The 18,973-nt window shown below is 43.7% G+C and overlaps 1 protein-coding gene across 2 annotated transcripts in view; it reads left to right on the forward strand.

Annotated features, from left to right (window-relative positions):
* The window catches only part of phf19 (PHD finger protein 19), a 27,082-nt gene extending 21,365 nt beyond the window's left edge, over window positions 1-5,717 (forward strand). For both annotated transcript variants that reach the window (XM_042422252.1, XM_042422251.1), the window contains exon 14: window positions 4,957-5,717. In XM_042422252.1, the coding sequence (XP_042278186.1) occupies window positions 4,957-5,284 (328 nt within the window). In that variant the 3' untranslated portion in view covers window positions 5,285-5,717. The remainder of the gene's footprint in view (window positions 1-4,956) is intronic.
* Window positions 5,718-18,973: the final 13,256 nt, after the last annotated feature.

The raw sequence follows: 18,973 nt of genomic DNA on the forward strand, positions 1-18,973 counted from the left end.
GGTGAGGAGGCGAGGAGTTGAGGGGATGAGGAGGTGAGGATATGAGGAGGTGAAGAGATGAGGAGGCGAGGAGATGAGGATATAGGGGGATGAGGTGAGGATGTAAGGAGATGAGGAGGTGGAAGAGGTGAGGAGTTGAGGAGGCGGGGAGATGAGAATATAAGGAGGTGAGGACGTAAGGAGGTGAGGTGAGGAGATGAGGATATAAGGAGGTGAGGACGTAAGGAGGTGAGGTGAGGAGATGAGGATATAAGGAGGTGAGGACGTAAGGAGATGAGGTGAGGAGATGAGGATATAAGGAGGTGAGGACGTAAGGAGATGAGGTGAGGAGGTGAGGATGTAAGGAAGTGAGGAGGTAATTGTTCTTGTTGTTTCTATCAGCTGCTGCTTCAGTAATAGTAGTGTAGTATAGTAGTGTAGTATAGTATAGTAGTGTAGTAGTATAGTAGTATAGTGTAATAGTATAGTGTAGTGGTATAGTATAGTGGTATAGTATAGTAGTGTAGTAGTATAGTATAGTGGTATAGTATAGTCGTATAGTGGTATAGTATAGTAGTATAGTATAGTGGTATAGTATAGTGGTATAGTATAGTAGTGTAGTAGTATAGTAGTATAGTGGTATAGTATAGTGTAGTGGTATAGTATAGTAGTATAGTATAGTAGTATAGTGGTATAGTATAGTAGTATAGTGGTATAGTATAGTAGTATGGTATAGTATAGTAGTATAGTGGTATAGTATAGTAGTATGGTATAGTATAGTAGTATAGTGGTATAGTATAGTAGTATAGTAGTATAGTGGTATAGTATAGTAGTATAGTGGTATAGTATAGTGGTATAGTATAGTAGTATAGTAGTATAGTGGTATAGTATAGTAGTATAGTATAGTAGTATAGTGGTATAGTATAGTAGTATAGTATAGTAGTATAGTGGTATAGTATAGTAGTATAGTATAGTGGCATAGTATGGTATAGTGGCATAGTATAGTGGTATAGTATAGTAGTATAATGGTATAGTATAGTAGTATAGTATAGTAGTATAGTGGTATAGTATAGTAGTATAGTATAGTGGCATAGTATAGTATAGTGGTATAGTAGTGTAGTATAGTATAGTGGCATAGTATAGTAGTAAAGTAGTATAGTATAGTAGTATAGTAGTGTAGTATAGTTGTATAGTATAGTGGGATAGTATAGCGGTATAGTATAGTGGTATAGTATAGTGGCATAGTATAGTGGTGTAGTATAGTAGTATAGTATAGTAGTATAGTAGTGTAGTATAGTATAGTGGCATAGTATAGTAGTATAGTATAGTAGTATAGTAGTGTAGTATAGTATAGTGGCATAGTATAGTAGTATAGTATAGTAGTATAGTAGTGTAGTATAGTATAGTGGCATAGTATAGTAGTATAGTATAGTAGTATAGTAGTGTAGTATAGCGGTATAGTATAGCGGTATAGTATAGTGGTATAGTATAGTGGCATAGTATAGTAGTATAGTATAGTAGTATAGTATAGTAGTATAGTAGTGTAGTATAGTATAGTGGCATAGTATAGTGGTATAGTATAGTGGTATAGTATAGTGGCATAGTATAGTAGTATAGTATAGTAGTATAGTAGGATAGTATAGTGGGATAGTATAGTAGTATAGTGGTATAGTAGTATAGTATAGTAGTATTATATAGTAATATAGTATAGTAGTATAGTATAGTAGTATTGTGGTATAGTAGTATAGTATAGTAGTATTGTGGTATAGTAGTATAGTATAGTAGTATTGTATAGTAATATAATATAGTAGTATAGTATAGTAGTATTGTGGTATAGTATAGTAGTATAGTATAGTAATGTAGTATAGTAGTATAGTATAGTATAGTAGTATTGTGGTATAGTAGTATAGTATAGTAATATAGTATAGTAGTATTGTGGTATAGTTGTATAGTATAGTAGTATAGTATAGTAGTATTGTGGTATAGTAGTATAGTATAGTAGTATTGTGGTATAGTAGTATAGTATAGTAATATAGTATAGTATAGTAGTATTAATATAGTAATATAGTATAGTAGTATAGTATAGTATAGTAGTATTGTGGTATAGTAGTATAGTATAGTAGTATTGTGGTATAGTAGTATAGTATAGTAGTATTGTATAGTAATATAGTATAGTAGTATAGTATAGTAGTATTGTGGTATAGTAGTATAGTATAGTAGTATTGTATAGTAATATAGTATAGTAGTATAGTATAGTAGTATTGTGGTATAGTAATATAGTATAGTAGTATAGTATAGTAGTATTGTGGTATAGTAGTATAGTATAGTAGTATTGTATAGTAATATAGTATAGTAGTATAGTATAGTAGTATGGTGGTATAGTAGTATAGTATAGTAGTATTGTATAGTAATATAGTATAGTAGTATAGTATAGTAGTATTGTGGTATAGTATAGTAGTATAGTAGTATTGTATAGTAATATAGTATAGTAGTATTGTATAGTAGTGTTGTGGTATAGTATAGTAGTATAGTATAGTAGTATTGTATAGTAATATAGTATAGTAGTATAGTATAGTAGTATTGTGGTATAGTATAGTAGTATAGTATAGTAGTATAGTATAGTAGTATAGTATAGTAGTATTGTGGTATAGTATAGTAGTATTGTATAGTAATATAGTATAGTAGTATAGTATAGTAGTATTGTGGTATAGTATAGTAGTATAGTATAGTAGTATAGTGTACTATAGTATTGATAAAACTATAATAATAATACATATAATGAATGAATAAAAGGACAAATGCAGACTGAAACCAGTTTCCTCAGTAAATCACTTGCTGACTGTTTTTACAGTAAATCACCTGCTGACTGTTTTTACAGTAAATCACCTGCTGACTGTTTTTACAGTAAATCACTTGCTGACTGTTTTTATAGTAAATCACTTGCTGACTGTTTTTACAGTAAATCACCTGCTGACTGTTTTTATAGTAAATCACCTGCTGACTGTTTTTATAGTAAATCACTTGCTGACTGTTTTTACAGTAAATCACTTGCTGACTGTTTTTATAGTAAATCACTTGCTGACTGTTTTTACAGTAAATCACCTGCTGACTGTTTTTATAGTAAATCACTTGCTGACTGTTTTTATAGTAAATCACCTGCTGACTGTTTTTACAGTAAATCACCTGCTGACTGTTTTTACAGTAAATCACTTGCTGACTGTTTTTATAGTAAATCACCTGCTGACTGTTTTTACAGTAAATCACTTGCTGACTGTTTTTACAGTAAATCACCTGCTGACTGTTTTTACAGTAAATCACCTGCTGACTGTTTTTATAGTAAATCACCTGCTGACTGTTTTTACAGTAAATCACTTGCTGACTGTTTTTACAGTAAATCACTTGCTGACTGTTTTTACAGTAAATCACTTGCTGACTGTTTTTATAGTAAATCACTTGCTGACTGTTTTTACAGTAAATCACTTGCTGACTGTTTTTACAGTAAATCACTTGCTGACTGTTTTTATAGTAAATCACTTGCTGACTGTTTTTACAGTAAATCACTTGCTGACTGTTTTTACAGTAAATCACTTGCTGACTGTTTTTACAGTAAATCACTTGCTGACTGTTTTTACAGTAAATCACCTGCTGACTGTTTTTACAGTAAATCACCTGCTGACTGTTTTTATAGTAAATCACCTGCTGACTGTTTTTACAGTAAATCACTTGCTGACTGTTTTTACAGTAAATCACCTGCTGACTGTTTTTACAGTAAATCACCTGCTGACTGTTTTTATAGTAAATCACTTGCTGACTGTTTTTATAGTAAATCACTTGCTGACTGTTTTTATTTATTCATGCGGTTCCGCTCGCTCTCCTTGCTCGACCACCGCCGCGCTGTCTCTCTCTCTCTTTTTCGGCTGCAGAGGAAGCCGTTTTGGTCGCCGGGTCCTCGTGCGACGCGCCTCATAACGCTCGTTCAGGCCTTTAGACGCCACGTTCACCATCATCACTACACCACACGAGGGACTGATGTTCATCCTCCACAAGAGTTCAGAGACTAGAATCAATGCTCTTTGTTATTGATCCTACAGTCTCTGAACCCTTCTGGAGGGATCAAGAGACCCACAACATAACAGAGCCCCCAGACCTCCTCACCGTTACGGGTCCAGCATTCAGACCTGGACCAGGTTTTCCTTTAGTCTGTCACCCGTCTGTATGCGTCCTAGAGAGGCTGTTTACATCTTTTCAATCATAAAATCACCAAAATATGTGAGTTAACCGATGCTTCTCAGATGAAAGAAACGTGAACGGGGTCACGATTTGATATGTTGATCAAATATAACACCGAGATGTAAGATCAGACTGTACAGCTGAAGAAACCCAGCAGACCCAGACCCAGCAGCACACTGAGCAACGATCTGAACGCCAGTCTCATCTGCATTTAGACGAACCATCCAGTTCTTCATCCAGTCAGACAAACAGGTTTAAAAGAGACACACAGTCGAATGTCATCAGCATAACAGGGATGAGAGACGCCTTTGAATTTGCTTGTAATATGACTCAAGGGAAGCAGATACAGAGCAAACAGTGTAGGACCCGAGACAGAACCCTGAGGCACACCACAGCAGTCTGTAGTGACACCAGTCCAGGACTCTCCCAGAGACACCAACACACCGTCTACTGCTGGAGGTCAGCTCACTGTTATTTATATAGCGAGAAGTTATCTCAGGGCTGCACATGGACCAGGTCTAGACCCACACCCAACATTCCCTGATGACCTGCTGATGTCAGCAACTAACAGTTTCCAGTGAGGGACGTTTATTAACAGCTGGATCAGGTGTCTCGTTAGAAGAGACGTCTGTGGATCTGTTGACTCTTACTGTTACAGGTTTTTTATCCATGAAGGTTTTATATTTGTGAAACATTACTGCACATCTACATCCATGTCTAACCCTGACCTCTGACCTCTGTCCTCAGGAGGAGGGTGGGCAGCAGGAAGAGGAAGTTGCCTAGCAACAGCTACAGCCAGTGGGCCAATCGCAGTGAGGCAGGGGAGGAGCCTACTGGGATCCTGGAGGACCAAGAATCATCAGACGCTCATCTGACATCAGACCCCTCCCACTTCCTGTCAGACCCCTCCCAGCTCCCCTCTGACTCCTCCCACCTGCACTCCTCCATCTCCTCGTATTTCGGCGTGTCAGGCCGGCTGACCAATGGGGAGAGGTACCAGGTGCTGGCTCGGCGAGTCACGGCTCAGGGGACGGTCCAGTACCTGCTGGAGTGGGAGGGGACAACGCCTTATTAGGACGTCACATGATGTGAAGCTTTGATTCTTCTTCCTCTGTCCTCACACAGCATTGCCCAGTAAACCGGCCGCTGATTGGTCCAGACGACCCCGTTACCCGACCCGTTACGTTTCCATGACAACAGCTGTGTTCATGTTGTCGTTTAAATGTTTACAGCCGAACACGTTTTTATTTTATTTTAACTTCTCCTTCCTAAACATGAAGCTGACACCAAAACTCATCCACCGTGTTTCAACCTTTCCAGCTGTCAGTTGCCTAGCAACATTTTTTTTTTCTTTTTATTGCGTCATTTAGTCCCAAACATCACGCACTGAATCTGACCTCACCAATCTCCAACCTGTTAGTGCTGACAGGGAGGGGTGTCGCACCTGAGCCCCCCGCCGTCCCGCAGGCTAACCCGCGGGCCGTCCCGCAGGCTAACCCGTGGGCCGTCCCGCGGGCCGTCCCGCAGGCTAACCCGTGGGCCGTCCCGCGGGCTAACCCGTGGGCCGTCCCGCAGGCTAACCCGTGGGCCGTCCCGCAGGCTAACCCGCGGGCCGTCCCGCAGGCTAACCCGTGGGCCGTCCCGCGGGCCGTCCCGCAGGCTAACCCGTGGGCCGTCCCGCAGGCTAACCCGCGGGCCGTCCCGCAGGCTAACCCGTGGGCCGTGCCGCGGGCCGTCCCGCGGGCTAACTCGTGGGCCGTCCCGCGGGCTAACTCGTCGGCCGTGCCGCAGGTAGGGTCAGGGTCCCCTCAGGTGAGTTTAGAGGAAGCAGGAATCAAAGCTAATGACTCTGTAAAAACAGTATTTAGAAAGAAAATGTTTAAATACAACCAAAGAACACGCGGTAGTGTTGTATGATGTAGTATTATGGTCTGTATGTCAGTAGAAGTGTCTTTTCTGTCAAAACAAACATTTCTTCTTCTCCTCTGACATGTAAGACAGTCAGACCCCCCCCCACCCCCCCCGGCTGTCAGACAGCACGCTGCTTCACCTTTACCTCCACCTGGACTCACCTGAGTCTTCTCTTTCCTCATTAAACACCCTCCACCTGTAGTCTGTTCACTGACACCTTCACCTGTCAGAGAACTGCTGCTCTCATCTCTCCCCCAGTGACGTCACAACCACAGCTGCAGGAACATTTCAGCCCCCCCCCCCCCCCCCCGACCGCAGCGATCCGACCGCAGCAGAAACGATAAGAGCGTCTCCACACTGAGAGTCACACAGCAGCATCGATATGCAGACAGGATCGGTCAGGAACTACATTTAATTAATGTTAATTAATGATCTGTGCTCTTGTTCACATCCAAAGGTCAGCTGTTGTTTGGATCCATCAGAGTCGTCTAAAAATATTTATTTCAGGAGCCAAAAGTTCAGTTTTTAGTTTTGCTGCTTCAGTGATCTTTGCTGCACAAATGGAAACGTTTACAGTCACTGAAGCAGCTTCTGATCTTTAAACATTCACACATCAATACAACACAGTTCAGGAATCAGCGGGAAAGCTCGCTCCTGCAGGGAGCAGCACGAGCAGGAAGGTCGGAGACGTTCTAACCTGCATGTGTCAACCGGGTCCGTGTGCCACGCGTCTCACGCCCGCCTCTTTTCCCCCACTCCACCATCCTTACACCGCCGGACCGCCATCGCACACGACACGAAAACAATCATTACTGCAACAAAAATAATGAGCCTGCAGGCTGCAACCAGCTACAATCACAACAGATGTTTCCCAACAACGGTGAAAACCACCCACCTGGTGTGGCCTCACGGAGGGGCGTGGCCTCACGGAGGGGGCGTGGCCTCATTGAGGGGCGTGGCCTCATTGAGGGGGCGTGGCCTCATTGAGGGGCCAGAGGACATCAGAGCAGCAGCTGAGTCATGAATCATTCATGACTTTGGAAACTCAGCAGCTGTTCTGGAGCTTTCGACCGTATTGCACCATCTTCCTCAGCCAAGTTTCCAAAGTAAATAATGAAGTTTTAATCTCAGACGACATGGATGAGACGTCCAGGAGGAAGATCATGTGATCTCACTGAAAGCACCAGAGCAGCTACTGAGTGAACTCTGTGGTGAGAAAGATTTCTGAAAACTAAATTATTCTGAACTCAAGGTTCACTTACTTAGCCATTCCTGGAGCTTTCAGTCGTATCCCATTGTCCTCTTCAGCAGGTAGAACTTGCTTAGAGTTAGTAAGTGAACCTTGAGTTAAAGCAGCTCTGATTGGTCCTCGGGGTTAGTTTTCTTGCACTATCGTCATGCTCAGTATCTATGCAAACATCGACCTCACCGGCCACATCCACATCCCCAACTGATCATCGATCAGAGCGATTGATCAGCAGCCTTGATAATCAACATGTAGACGAATGTTCATTCTGTTTTGTTTTGACATGAGAGTTTAGCTTGAAGCTAACAGAGCCCATTGGTTTGAATGAGGAATGCTAACAGTCTCCCAGACGTTAAACTGTCACTCTGTCACTTTAAATCTGCAGTTGCTCCCTGCTGCCATGGTAACCATGCTCTCCTCTCATTGGCTTGTTCCACGGTTGTTTTGATCATGTGACTGTTTGTATGTTTGCCTTTTTTTTTCCTGCTCAGCTGACCAATCAGCTGACAGCTTTCTTTGGAATAAAAAAAACTGTTCACCCTTTGACCCCAGTGTGTGTTTCTTTGTCTGTGTGTGTGTGTGTGTGTGTGTGTGTGTGTGTGTGCAGCAGTGAGAGTGCGACAGGTGATAATCTGTTAATGCAATTAAGGTTTTAAAAGACACGTGAAGAACAAAAACAGTCAGTCAGGTAGACGCATCTGATGTCCTGATGGTCTCTGCAGACGCTTCACATTCTACATCTTACCTGTCTGTGAGTCTACCTGTCTGTATGAACCTGTCTACCTGTCTGTATGTACCTGTCTACCTGTCTGTATGAACCTGTCTACCTGTCTGTATGAACCTGTCTACCTGTCTGTATGTACCTGTCTACCTGTTTGTATGAACCTGTCTACCTGTCTGTATGTACCTGTCTACCTGTCTGTATGAACCTGTCTACCTGTCTGTATGTACCTGTCTACCTGTCTGTATGAACCTGTCTACCTGTCTGTATGTGCCTGTCTGTATGAACCTGTCTACCTGTCTGTATGAACCTGTCTACCTGTCTGTATGTACCTGTCTACCTGTCTGTATGTACCTGTCTACCTGTTTGTATGAACCTGTCTACCTGTCTGTATGAACCTGTCTACCTGTCTGTATGTACCTGTCTACCTGTCTGTATGAACCTGTCTACCTGTCTGTATGTGCCTGTCTGTATGAACCTGTCTACCTGTCTGTATGAACCTGTCTACCTGTCTGTATGTACCTGTCTACCTGTCTGTATGTGCCTGTCTACCTGTCTGTATGTACCTGTCTACCTGTCTGTATGTACCTGTCTACCTGTCTGTATGAACCTGTCTACCTGTCTGTATGTACCTGTCTACCTGTCTGTATGTGCCTGTCTACCTGTCTGTATGTACCTGTCTACCTGTCTGTATGAACCTGTCTACCTGTCTGTATGTACTCATCAACCTGTCTGTATGTACTCATCTACCTGTCTGTATGTACCTGTCTACCTGTCTGTATGTACCTGTCTACCTGTCTGTATGAACCTGTCTACCTGTCTGTATGTACTCATCAACCTGTCTGTATGTACTCATCTACCTGTCTGTATGTACCTGTCTACCTGTCTGTATGAACCTGTCTACCTGTCTGTATGTACTCATCAACCTGTCTGTATGTACTCATCTACCTGTCTGTATGTACCTGTCTACCTGTCTGTATGTACCTGTCTACCTGTCTGTATGAACCTGTCTACCTGTCTGTATGTGCCTGTCTGTATGAACCTGTCTGTATGTACCTGTCTACCTGTCTGTATGTGCCTGTCTACCTGTCTGTATGTACCTGTCTACCTGTCTGTATGTACCTGTCTACCTGTCTGTATGAACCTGTCTACCTGTCTGTATGTACCTGTCTACCTGTCTGTATGTACCTGTCTACCTGTCTGTATGTACCTGTCTGTATGAACCTGTCTACCTGTCTGTATGTACTCATCAACCTGTCTGTATGTACCTGTCTGTATGTACCTGTCTGTATGTACCTGTCTACCTGTCTGTATGTACTCATCAACCTGTCTGTATGAACCTGTCTACCTGTCTGTATGTACCTGCCTACCTGTCTGTATGTACCTGTCTACCTGTCTGTATGTACCTGTCTACCTGTCTGTATGAACCTGTCTACCTGTCTGTGAGTCTACCTGTCTGTATGAACCTGTCTACCTGTCTGTATGTACCTGTCTACCTGTCTGTATGAACCTGTCTACCTGTCTGTATGTACCTGTCTACCTGTCTGTATGAACCTGTCTACCTGTCTGTATGTACCTGTCTACCTGTCTGTATGAACCTGTCTTCCTGTTTGTATGAACCTGTCTACCTGTCTGTATGTACCTGTCTACCTGTCTGTATGAACCTGTCTACCTGTCTGTATGTACCTGTCTACCTGTCTGTATGTACCTGTCTACCTGTCTGTATGAACCTGTCTACCTGTCTGTATGTGCCTGTCTGTATGAACCTGTCTGTATGTACCTGTCTACCTGTCTGTATGTGCCTGTCTACCTGTCTGTATGTACCTGTCTACCTGTCTGTATGAACCTGTCTACCTGTCTGTATGTGCCTGTCTGTATGAACCTGTCTGTATGAACCTGTCTACCTGTCTGTATGTACCTGTCTACCTGTCTGTATGTACTCATCAACCTGTCTGTATGTACCTGTCTACCTGTCTGTGAGTCTACCTGTCTGTATGAACCTGTCTACCTGTCTGTATGTACCTGTCTACCTGTCTGTATGAACCTGTCTACCTGTCTGTATGTACCTGTCTACCTGTCTGTATGAACCTGTCTTCCTGTTTGTATGAACCTGTCTACCTGTCTGTATGTACCTGTCTACCTGTCTGTATGAACCTGTCTACCTGTCTGTATGTACCTGTCTACCTGTCTGTATGTACCTGTCTACCTGTCTGTATGAACCTGTCTACCTGTCTGTATGTGCCTGTCTGTATGAACCTGTCTGTATGTACCTGTCTACCTGTCTGTATGTGCCTGTCTACCTGTCTGTATGTACCTGTCTACCTGTCTGTATGAACCTGTCTACCTGTCTGTATGTACTCATCAACCTGTCTGTATGTACTCATCTACCTGTCTGTATGTACCTGTCTACCTGTCTGTATGTACCTGTCTACCTGTCTGTATGAACCTGTCTACCTGTCTGTATGTGCCTGTCTGTATGAACCTGTCTGTATGTACCTGTCTACCTGTCTGTATGTGCCTGTCTACCTGTCTGTATGTACCTGTCTACCTGTCTGTATGTACCTGTCTACCTGTCTGTATGAACCTGTCTACCTGTCTGTATGTACCTGTCTACCTGTCTGTATGTACCTGTCTACCTGTCTGTATGTACCTGTCTGTATGTACCTGTCTACCTGTCTGTATGTACTCATCAACCTGTCTGTATGTACCTGTCTGTATGTACCTGTCTGTATGTACCTGTCTACCTGTCTGTATGAACCTGTCTACCTGTCTGTATGTACTCATCAACCTGTCTGTATGAACCTGTCTACCTGTCTGTATGTACCTGCCTACCTGTCTGTATGTACCTGTCTACCTGTCTGTATGTACCTGTCTACCTGTCTGTATGAACCTGTCTACCTGTCTGTATGTACTCATCAACCTGTCTGTATGTACCTGTCTACCTGTCTGTATGTACCTGTCTACCTGTCTGTATGTACCTGTCTACCTGTCTGTATGAACCTGTCTACCTGTCTGTATGTACTCATCAACCTGTCTGTATGTACCTGTCTACCTGTCTGTATGTACCTGTCTACCTGTCTGTATGAACCTGTCTACCTGTCTGTATGTACCTGCCTACCTGTCTGTATGTACCTGTCTACCTGTCTGTATGTACCTGTCTTCCTGTTTGTATGTACCTGTCTACCTGTCTGTATGTGCCTGTCTACCTGTCTGTATGTATCTGTCTACCTGTCTGTATGAACCTGTCTACCTGTCTGTATGTACTCATCAACCTGTCTGTATGTACTCATCTACCTGTCTGTATGTACCTGTCTACCTGTCTGTATGAACCTGTCTACCTGTCTGTATGAACCTGTCTACCTGTCTGTATGTGCCTGTCTGTATGAACCTGTCTGTATGTACCTGTCTACCTGTCTGTATGTACCTGTCTACCTGTCTGTATGTACCTGTCTACCTGTCTGTATGAACCTGTCTACCTGTCTGTATGTACCTGTCTACCTGTCTGTATGTACCTGTCTACCTGTCTGTATGTACCTGTCTGTATGTACCTGTCTACCTGTCTGTATGTACTCATCAACCTGTCTGTATGTACCTGTCTGTATGTACCTGTCTACCTGTCTGTATGAACCTGTCTACCTGTCTGTATGTACTCATCAACCTGTCTGTATGAACCTGTCTACCTGTCTGTATGTACCTGCCTACCTGTCTGTATGTACCTGTCTACCTGTCTGTATGTACCTGTCTACCTGTCTGTATGAACCTGTCTACCTGTCTGTATGTACTCATCAACCTGTCTGTATGTACCTGCCTACCTGTCTGTATGTACCTGTCTACCTGTCTGTATGTACCTGTCTACCTGTCTGTATGTACCTGTCTACCTGTCTGTATGTACCTGTCTACCTGTCTGTATGAACCTGTCTACCTGTCTGTATGTACTCATCAACCTGTCTGTATGTACCTGTCTACCTGTCTGTATGTACCTGTCTACCTGTCTGTATGAACCTGTCTACCTGTCTGTATGTACCTGCCTACCTGTCTGTATGTACCTGTCTACCTGTCTGTATGTACCTGTCTACCTGTCTGTATGTACCTGTCTGTATGTACCTGTCTACCTGTCTGTATGTACCTGTCTACCTGTCTGTATGTACCTGTCTACCTGTCTGTATGTACCTGTCTGTATGTACCTGCCTACCTGTCTGTATGTACCTGTCTACCTGTCTGTATGTACCTGTCTACCTGTCTGTATGTACCTGTCTACCTGTCTGTATGAACCTGTCTACCTGTCTGTATGTACCTGCCTACCTGTCTGTATGTACCTGTCTACCTGTCTGTATGTACCTGTCTACCTGTCTGTATGAACCTGCCTACCTGTCTGTATGTACCTGTCTACCTGTCTGTATGTACCTGTCTACCTGTCTGTATGTACCTGCCTACATGTCTGTATGTACCTGTCTACCTGTCTGTATGAACCTGCCTACCTGTCTGTATGTACCTGTCTACCTGTCTGTATGAACCTGCCTACCTGTCTGTATGTACCTGTCTACCTGTCTGTATGAACCTGTCTACCTGTCTGTATGTACCTGTCTGTATGAACCTGCCTACCTGTCTGTATGTACCTGTCTACCTGTCTGTATGTACCTGTCTACCTGTCTGTATGTACCTGTCTGTATGTACCTGTCTGTATGTACCTGTCTACCTGTCTGTATGTACCTGTCTACCTGTCTGTATGAACCTGTCTGTATGTACCTGTCTACCTGTCTGTATGTACCTGCCTACCTGTCTGTATGTACCTGTCTGTATGTACCTGTCTACCTGTCTGTATGTACCTGTCTACCTGTCTGTATGTACCTGTCTGTATGTACCTGTCTACCTGTCTGTATGTACCTGTCTACCTGTCTGTATGTACCTGTCTACCTGTCTGTATGTACCTGTCTGTATGTACCTGTCTACCTGTCTGTATGTACCTGTCTACCTGTCTGTATGTACCTGTCTACCTGTCTGTATGTACCTGTCTGTATGTACCTGTCTACCTGTCTGTATGTACCTGTCTACCTGTCTGTATGTACCTGTCTACCTGTCTGTATGTACCTGTCTGTATGTACCTGTCTACCTGTCTGTATGTACCTGTCTACCTGTCTGTATGTACCTGTCTACCTGTCTGTATGTACCTGTCTGTATGTACCTGTCTACCTGTCTGTATGTACCTGTCTACCTGTCTGTATGTACCTGTCTACCTGTCTGTATGTACCTGTCTGTATGTACCTGTCTACCTGTCTGTATGTACCTGTCTACCTGTCTGTATGTACCTGTCTGTATGTACCTGTCTACCTGTCTGTATGTACCTGCCTACCTGTCTGTATGTACCTGTCTACCTGTCTGTATGTACCTGTCTGTATGTACCTGTCTACCTGTCTTTATGAACCTGCCTACCTGTCTGTATGTACCTGTCTACCTGTCTGTATGTACCTGTCTGTATGTACCTGTCTACCTGTCTGTATGTACCTGTCTGTATGTACCTGCCTACCTGTCTGTATGAACCTGTCTACCTGTCTGTATGTACCTGTCTACCTGTCTGTATGTACCTGTCTGTATGTACCTGTCTACCTGTCTTTATGAACCTGCCTACCTGTCTGTATGTACCTGTCTACCTGTCTGTATGTACCTGTCTGTATGTACCTGTCTACCTGTCTGTATGTACCTGTCTGTATGTACCTGTCTACCTGTCTTTATGAACCTGCCTACCTGTCTGTATGTACCTGTCTACCTGTCTGTATGTACCTGTCTGTATGTACCTGTCTACCTGTCTGTATGTACCTGTCTGTATGTACCTGTCTACCTGTCTGTATGAACCTGTCTGTATGTACCTGCCTACCTGTCTGTATGAACCTGTCTACCTGTCTGTATGTACCTGTCTGTATGTACCTGCCTACCTGTCTGTATGTACCTGCCTACCTGTCTGTATGTACCTGTCTACCTGTCTGTATGAACCTGCCTACCTGTCTGTATGTACCTGTCTACCTGTCTGTATGAACCTGTCTACCTGTCTGTATGAACCTGTCTACCTGTCTTTGAGTCTACCTGTCTGTATGTACCTGTCTTCCTGTTTGTATGTACCTGTCTACCTGTCTGTATGTACCTGTCTACCTGTCTGTATGAACCTGTCTACCTGTCTGTATGAACCTGTCTACCTGTCTGTATGTACCTGTCTACCTGTCTGTATGAACCTGTCTACCTGTCTGTATGTACCTGTCTACCTGTTTGTATGAACCTGTCTACCTGTCTGTATGTACTCGTCAACCTGTCTGTATGTACCTGTCTACCTGTCTGTATGAACCTGTCTACCTGTCTGTATGAACCTGTCTACCTGTCTGTATGTACCTGTCTACCTGTTTGTATGTACCTGTCTACCTGTCTGTATGAACCTGTCTACCTGTCTGTATGTACCTGTCTACCTGTCTGTATGAACCTGTCTACCTGTCTGTATGAACCTGTCTACCTGTCTGTATGTATCTGTCTTCCTGTCTGTATGTACCTGTCTACCTGTCTGTATGAACCTGTCTACCTGTCTGTATGAACCTGTCTACCTGTCTGTATGTACCTGTCTGTATGTACCTGCCTACCTGTCTGTATGAACCTGTCTACCTGTCTGTATGAACCTGCCTACCTGTCTGTATGAACCTGTCTACCTGTCTGTATGAACCTGTCTACCTGTCTGTATGTACCTGTCTACCTGTCTGTATGAACCTGTCTACCTGTCTGTATGAACCTGTCTGTATGTACCTGTCTACCTGTCTGTATGTACCTGTCTGTATGTACCTGTCTGTATGTACCTGCCTACCTGTCTGTATGAACCTGTCTACCTGTCTGTATGTACCTGTCTGTATGTACCTGCCTACCTGTCTGTATGAACCTGTCTACCTGTCAGTATGTACCTGTCTACCTGTCTGTATGAACCTGTCTACCTGTCTGTATGTACCTGTCTACCTGTCTGTATGAACCTGTCTACCTGTCTGTATGTACCTGTCTACCTGTCTGTATGTACCTGTCTACCTGTCTGTATGAACCTGTCTACCTGTCTGTGAGTCTACCTGTCTGTATGAACCTGTCTTCCTGTTTGTATGTACCTGTCTACCTGTCTGTATGTACCTGTCTACCTGTCTGTATGAACCTGTCTACCTGTCTGTATGAACCTGTCTACCTGTCTGTATGTACCTGTCTACCTGTTTGTATGAACCTGTCTACCTGTCTGTATGTACTCGTCAACCTGTCTGTATGTACCTGTCTACCTGTCTGTATGAACCTGTCTACCTGTCTGTATGAACCTGTCTACCTGTCTGTATGTACCTGTCTACCTGTTTGTATGTACCTGTCTACCTGTCTGTATGAACCTGTCTACCTGTCTGTATGTACCTGTCTACCTGTCTGTATGAACCTGTCTACCTGTCTGTATGAACCTGTCTACCTGTCTGTATGTACCTGTCTTCCTGTCTGTATGTACCTGTCTACCTGTCTGTATGAACCTGTCTACCTGTCTGTATGTACCTGTCTCTCTGCAGGTGTGTTGTCCTGAGGGTCTCTACAGACAGACAGGTGAAGAGATGAGCTTCACATTCTACATCTTACCTGTCTGTGAGTCTACCTGTCTGTCTGTTTACCTGTCTGCCTGTGTTTACCTACGTTGTTAAGAGAGAGACAGGCCAGTGATGTGAGTCTATACATTACCCAGAATGCTGTGCTGTACTCTGTCTGTGCCTCAGAGGATCTTGTTGCCATGGAGGAGCTGGTGAAACACCTGTCCAGGTGTCAGCACCTGGGCTGGATGAAAGTGGTTGGTGAGTTGATGATTTACAGCTGTTTATTTATTAGAAGGTTCTGCTGCAGTTTTATAACGTCTAACATCTGTAACTTGTCACAGAGCTGAAGAGCGCATCCATCCATTGGCTGTCGTGTGGTCGGAGGGCGGAGCCTGATATCTGGAGTAAAATGTTCTGCATCCTGTCTGATTCTCAGCTGCTGATGTTGAACAACCTGGAGGTAAATAAACTGACACAACTCAAGTTCCCCATTAGCTTTTACAGTCAAGTCCATTTTAATTGTTTAGCCCAGTGTCACAAATGACAAATGAACCTCAGGAAGCTTTACAGTCTGTACAGCGATACAGTATCCTCTGTCCTTAGACCCTTGATTAAAATAAGGAAAAACTCCCTAAAAACCCTTTAATGGGCAAAAAATGTTAGAAAGCTCAGGAAGTGCAAAAGAGGAGGATTCCTCTGTATGACGGACAGACAGGAAACAGATATTGTCAGCTATCAGGCTCCTCTTCTATGGAACCATCTACCAGATTGGGTCCGGGGTGCAGACACCCTCTCTATGTTTAAGAGTAGGCTTCAAACTTTCCTTTTTGATAAAGCTTATAGTTAGGGCCGACCAGGCTCGCCTTGGATCAGCCCTTAGTTATGCTGCTATAGGCCTTGACTGCTGGGGGACTTCCCATGATGCACTGAGCTCCTCTCCCCTCCTCCTCCTCTCCATCTGTATGCATTCATGTAACATCAATGCTTGTTACTAACTTTGCTTCTTCCACAGAGTTTTTGTGCTTTCTCGTCTCACAGGATGAGGGAGTTTGTCCTCCTGGTTAAGGACGGCGTCGTCCTGCCTCCACATCCGCTCCTGCTATTATTATTATAACTCTCTATTATTATTATTGTTGTTGTTATTGTTATTATTTTGTTATTATGCTTCTCTCTGTCGCTCCCTCCTTCTTTCTCTCACAACCCAACCGGTCAAGGCAGATGGCGTCCAACTAGAGTCGGGTTCTGCTTGAGGTTTCTACCCGTTAAAGGGGAGTTTTTCCTGCTGCTGCTCGTGGAGGAATGTTGAGTCTCTGTAAATTAAAGAGTTTGCTCTATGTGAAAAGAGCCCTGAGATGACTTTTTTGTTTGTTTGTATGTTTGTTATATTTGGTGTGTACAGAATAGAACAAAAAACAGAATATAATCAAACTTTCTTCAGTTATTCTCATCAATCATGTGAAAACATGTTCTGTTTGTTTTCTGTTTAGCTTTTGTTAACAAATCTCAACACTTCCTGTAGACATCTCACATTAAAAGTCTTCCAGACACTCAAATGGCCCAATCCCTCCCTGGTAGGCTTTTATTATGAAAAATCTGCAGGAAGTGTGGATTTCATTGACAGGCACATAACAGCATGAAAGCGGTAAGTAAAAACTCCCCTTTAACGGGTAGAAACCTCAAGCAGAACCCGGCTCTTGGTGGGCGCCATCTGCTCACCCACCAGGTGGTGGTCTCTCACCAGGTGGTGGTTACTCACCAGGTGGCGGTGGTCTCTCACCAGGTGGCGGTGGTCACTCACCAGGTGGTGGTGGTTACTCACCAGGTGGCGGTGGTTACTCACCAGGTGGTGGTGGTTACTCACCAGGTGGCGGTGGTTACTCACCAGGTGGTGGTGGTCACTCACCAGGTGGCGGTGGTTACTCACCAGGTGGTGGTGGTTACTCACCAGGTGGTGGTGGTTACTCACCAGGTGGTGGTGGTTACTCACCAGGTGGCGGTGGTTACTCACCAGGTGGCGGTGGTTACTCACCAGGTGGTGGTGGTTACTCACCAGGTGGCGGTGGTTACTCACCAGGTGGTGGTGGTCACTCACCAGGTGGCGGTGGTTACTCACCAGGTGGCGGTGGTTACTCACCAGGTGGCGGTGGTCACTCACCAGGTGGCGGTGGTCACTCACCAGGTGGCGGTGGTTACTCACCAGGTGGCGGTGGTTACTCACCAGGTGGTGGTCACCCACCAGGTCTCTGATTATTTCTTTCTAATTTCTCCCTTTTATTTCTAAAAACATGCAGGAAGTGATGCGTTTCAAGGTTTAACTCCTGCAGGTTTTTCACAATAAAAACCTGAGAGGGATTAATTACCTTTAACGTGAAATTTCTGACAGCAGCTGGCTGAAGTGATTGAGGGAAATAAAAACAGCGTGTTGTTAAACAGTGTTTAATGATCACATCTGCAGATCATTTATTAACTGCAGGGTCTGTTAAAACTCTTCTTCTACTTCTTCTTCTTCAGGTCCATCCTCTGCTTCTGGCAGAGAAGGCAGAGACTTGTACTGTGTGGTTGCTAAGATACACTCTCCATGTGACCTCAGCACCTCCTCGCCCCTCCCACAAAGGTAAGGAAGACATGACGGCTTTAAAAAGCTGCAGAAGAAGAAGCAGACAGGCAGACAGACAGGCAGAGAGATGATGGATGTGGAATTTGATGCCGAGTTTGAAGAGTTTAACGGTAAGAGGAAGATATACGTGTGCGTGTGTGCTTGAACATCTGTCTTTGTGAGGACATTTTAGGGGAGCGGGGATGTTGGGTCCTCGCTTCGGGTCAGAGGTCAGTTTTAGGGTCAGACCTGGTTTTCAGGTTCAGGTTGGAGAATGCATCATGTCAGCGATGGTCCTCATAAGTAGAGCAACAGTGATGTGTGTGTTTGGGGATTAATCTGTTTAATCGTAAAGGCATGTCATATAGTAATCTCATAATCTCATATCTGAGGTCGGTTACTATGGCAACCTGACTGACCAACCAGCAGCTTCAGGATCAGACTTTGTTCCTGAAATTTATGACAAAATATCGGAAACAAAAAGCAAAACAACAAAACCATCAGCTGGATAAACACCAGTCAGAACTAACAAAACTAAACATAAACATGTTACTCTGGATTTCTGAAGGAAAAGACAACAAACATTTACACAATCTAATATTAATAATAACTTTTTGTGTAAACAGCTTCTCCTGAAAAGCAGATTTATTATTTATTAAGTACAATAACAACGTTTTGATATTTTTCATCTTCAGATGTTGGGATGTGCAGCGAAA

Source organism: Thunnus maccoyii, chromosome 9, assembly GCF_910596095.1.
Source record: "Thunnus maccoyii chromosome 9, fThuMac1.1, whole genome shotgun sequence".
Lineage (NCBI taxonomy): Eukaryota > Metazoa > Chordata > Actinopteri > Scombriformes > Scombridae > Thunnus > Thunnus maccoyii.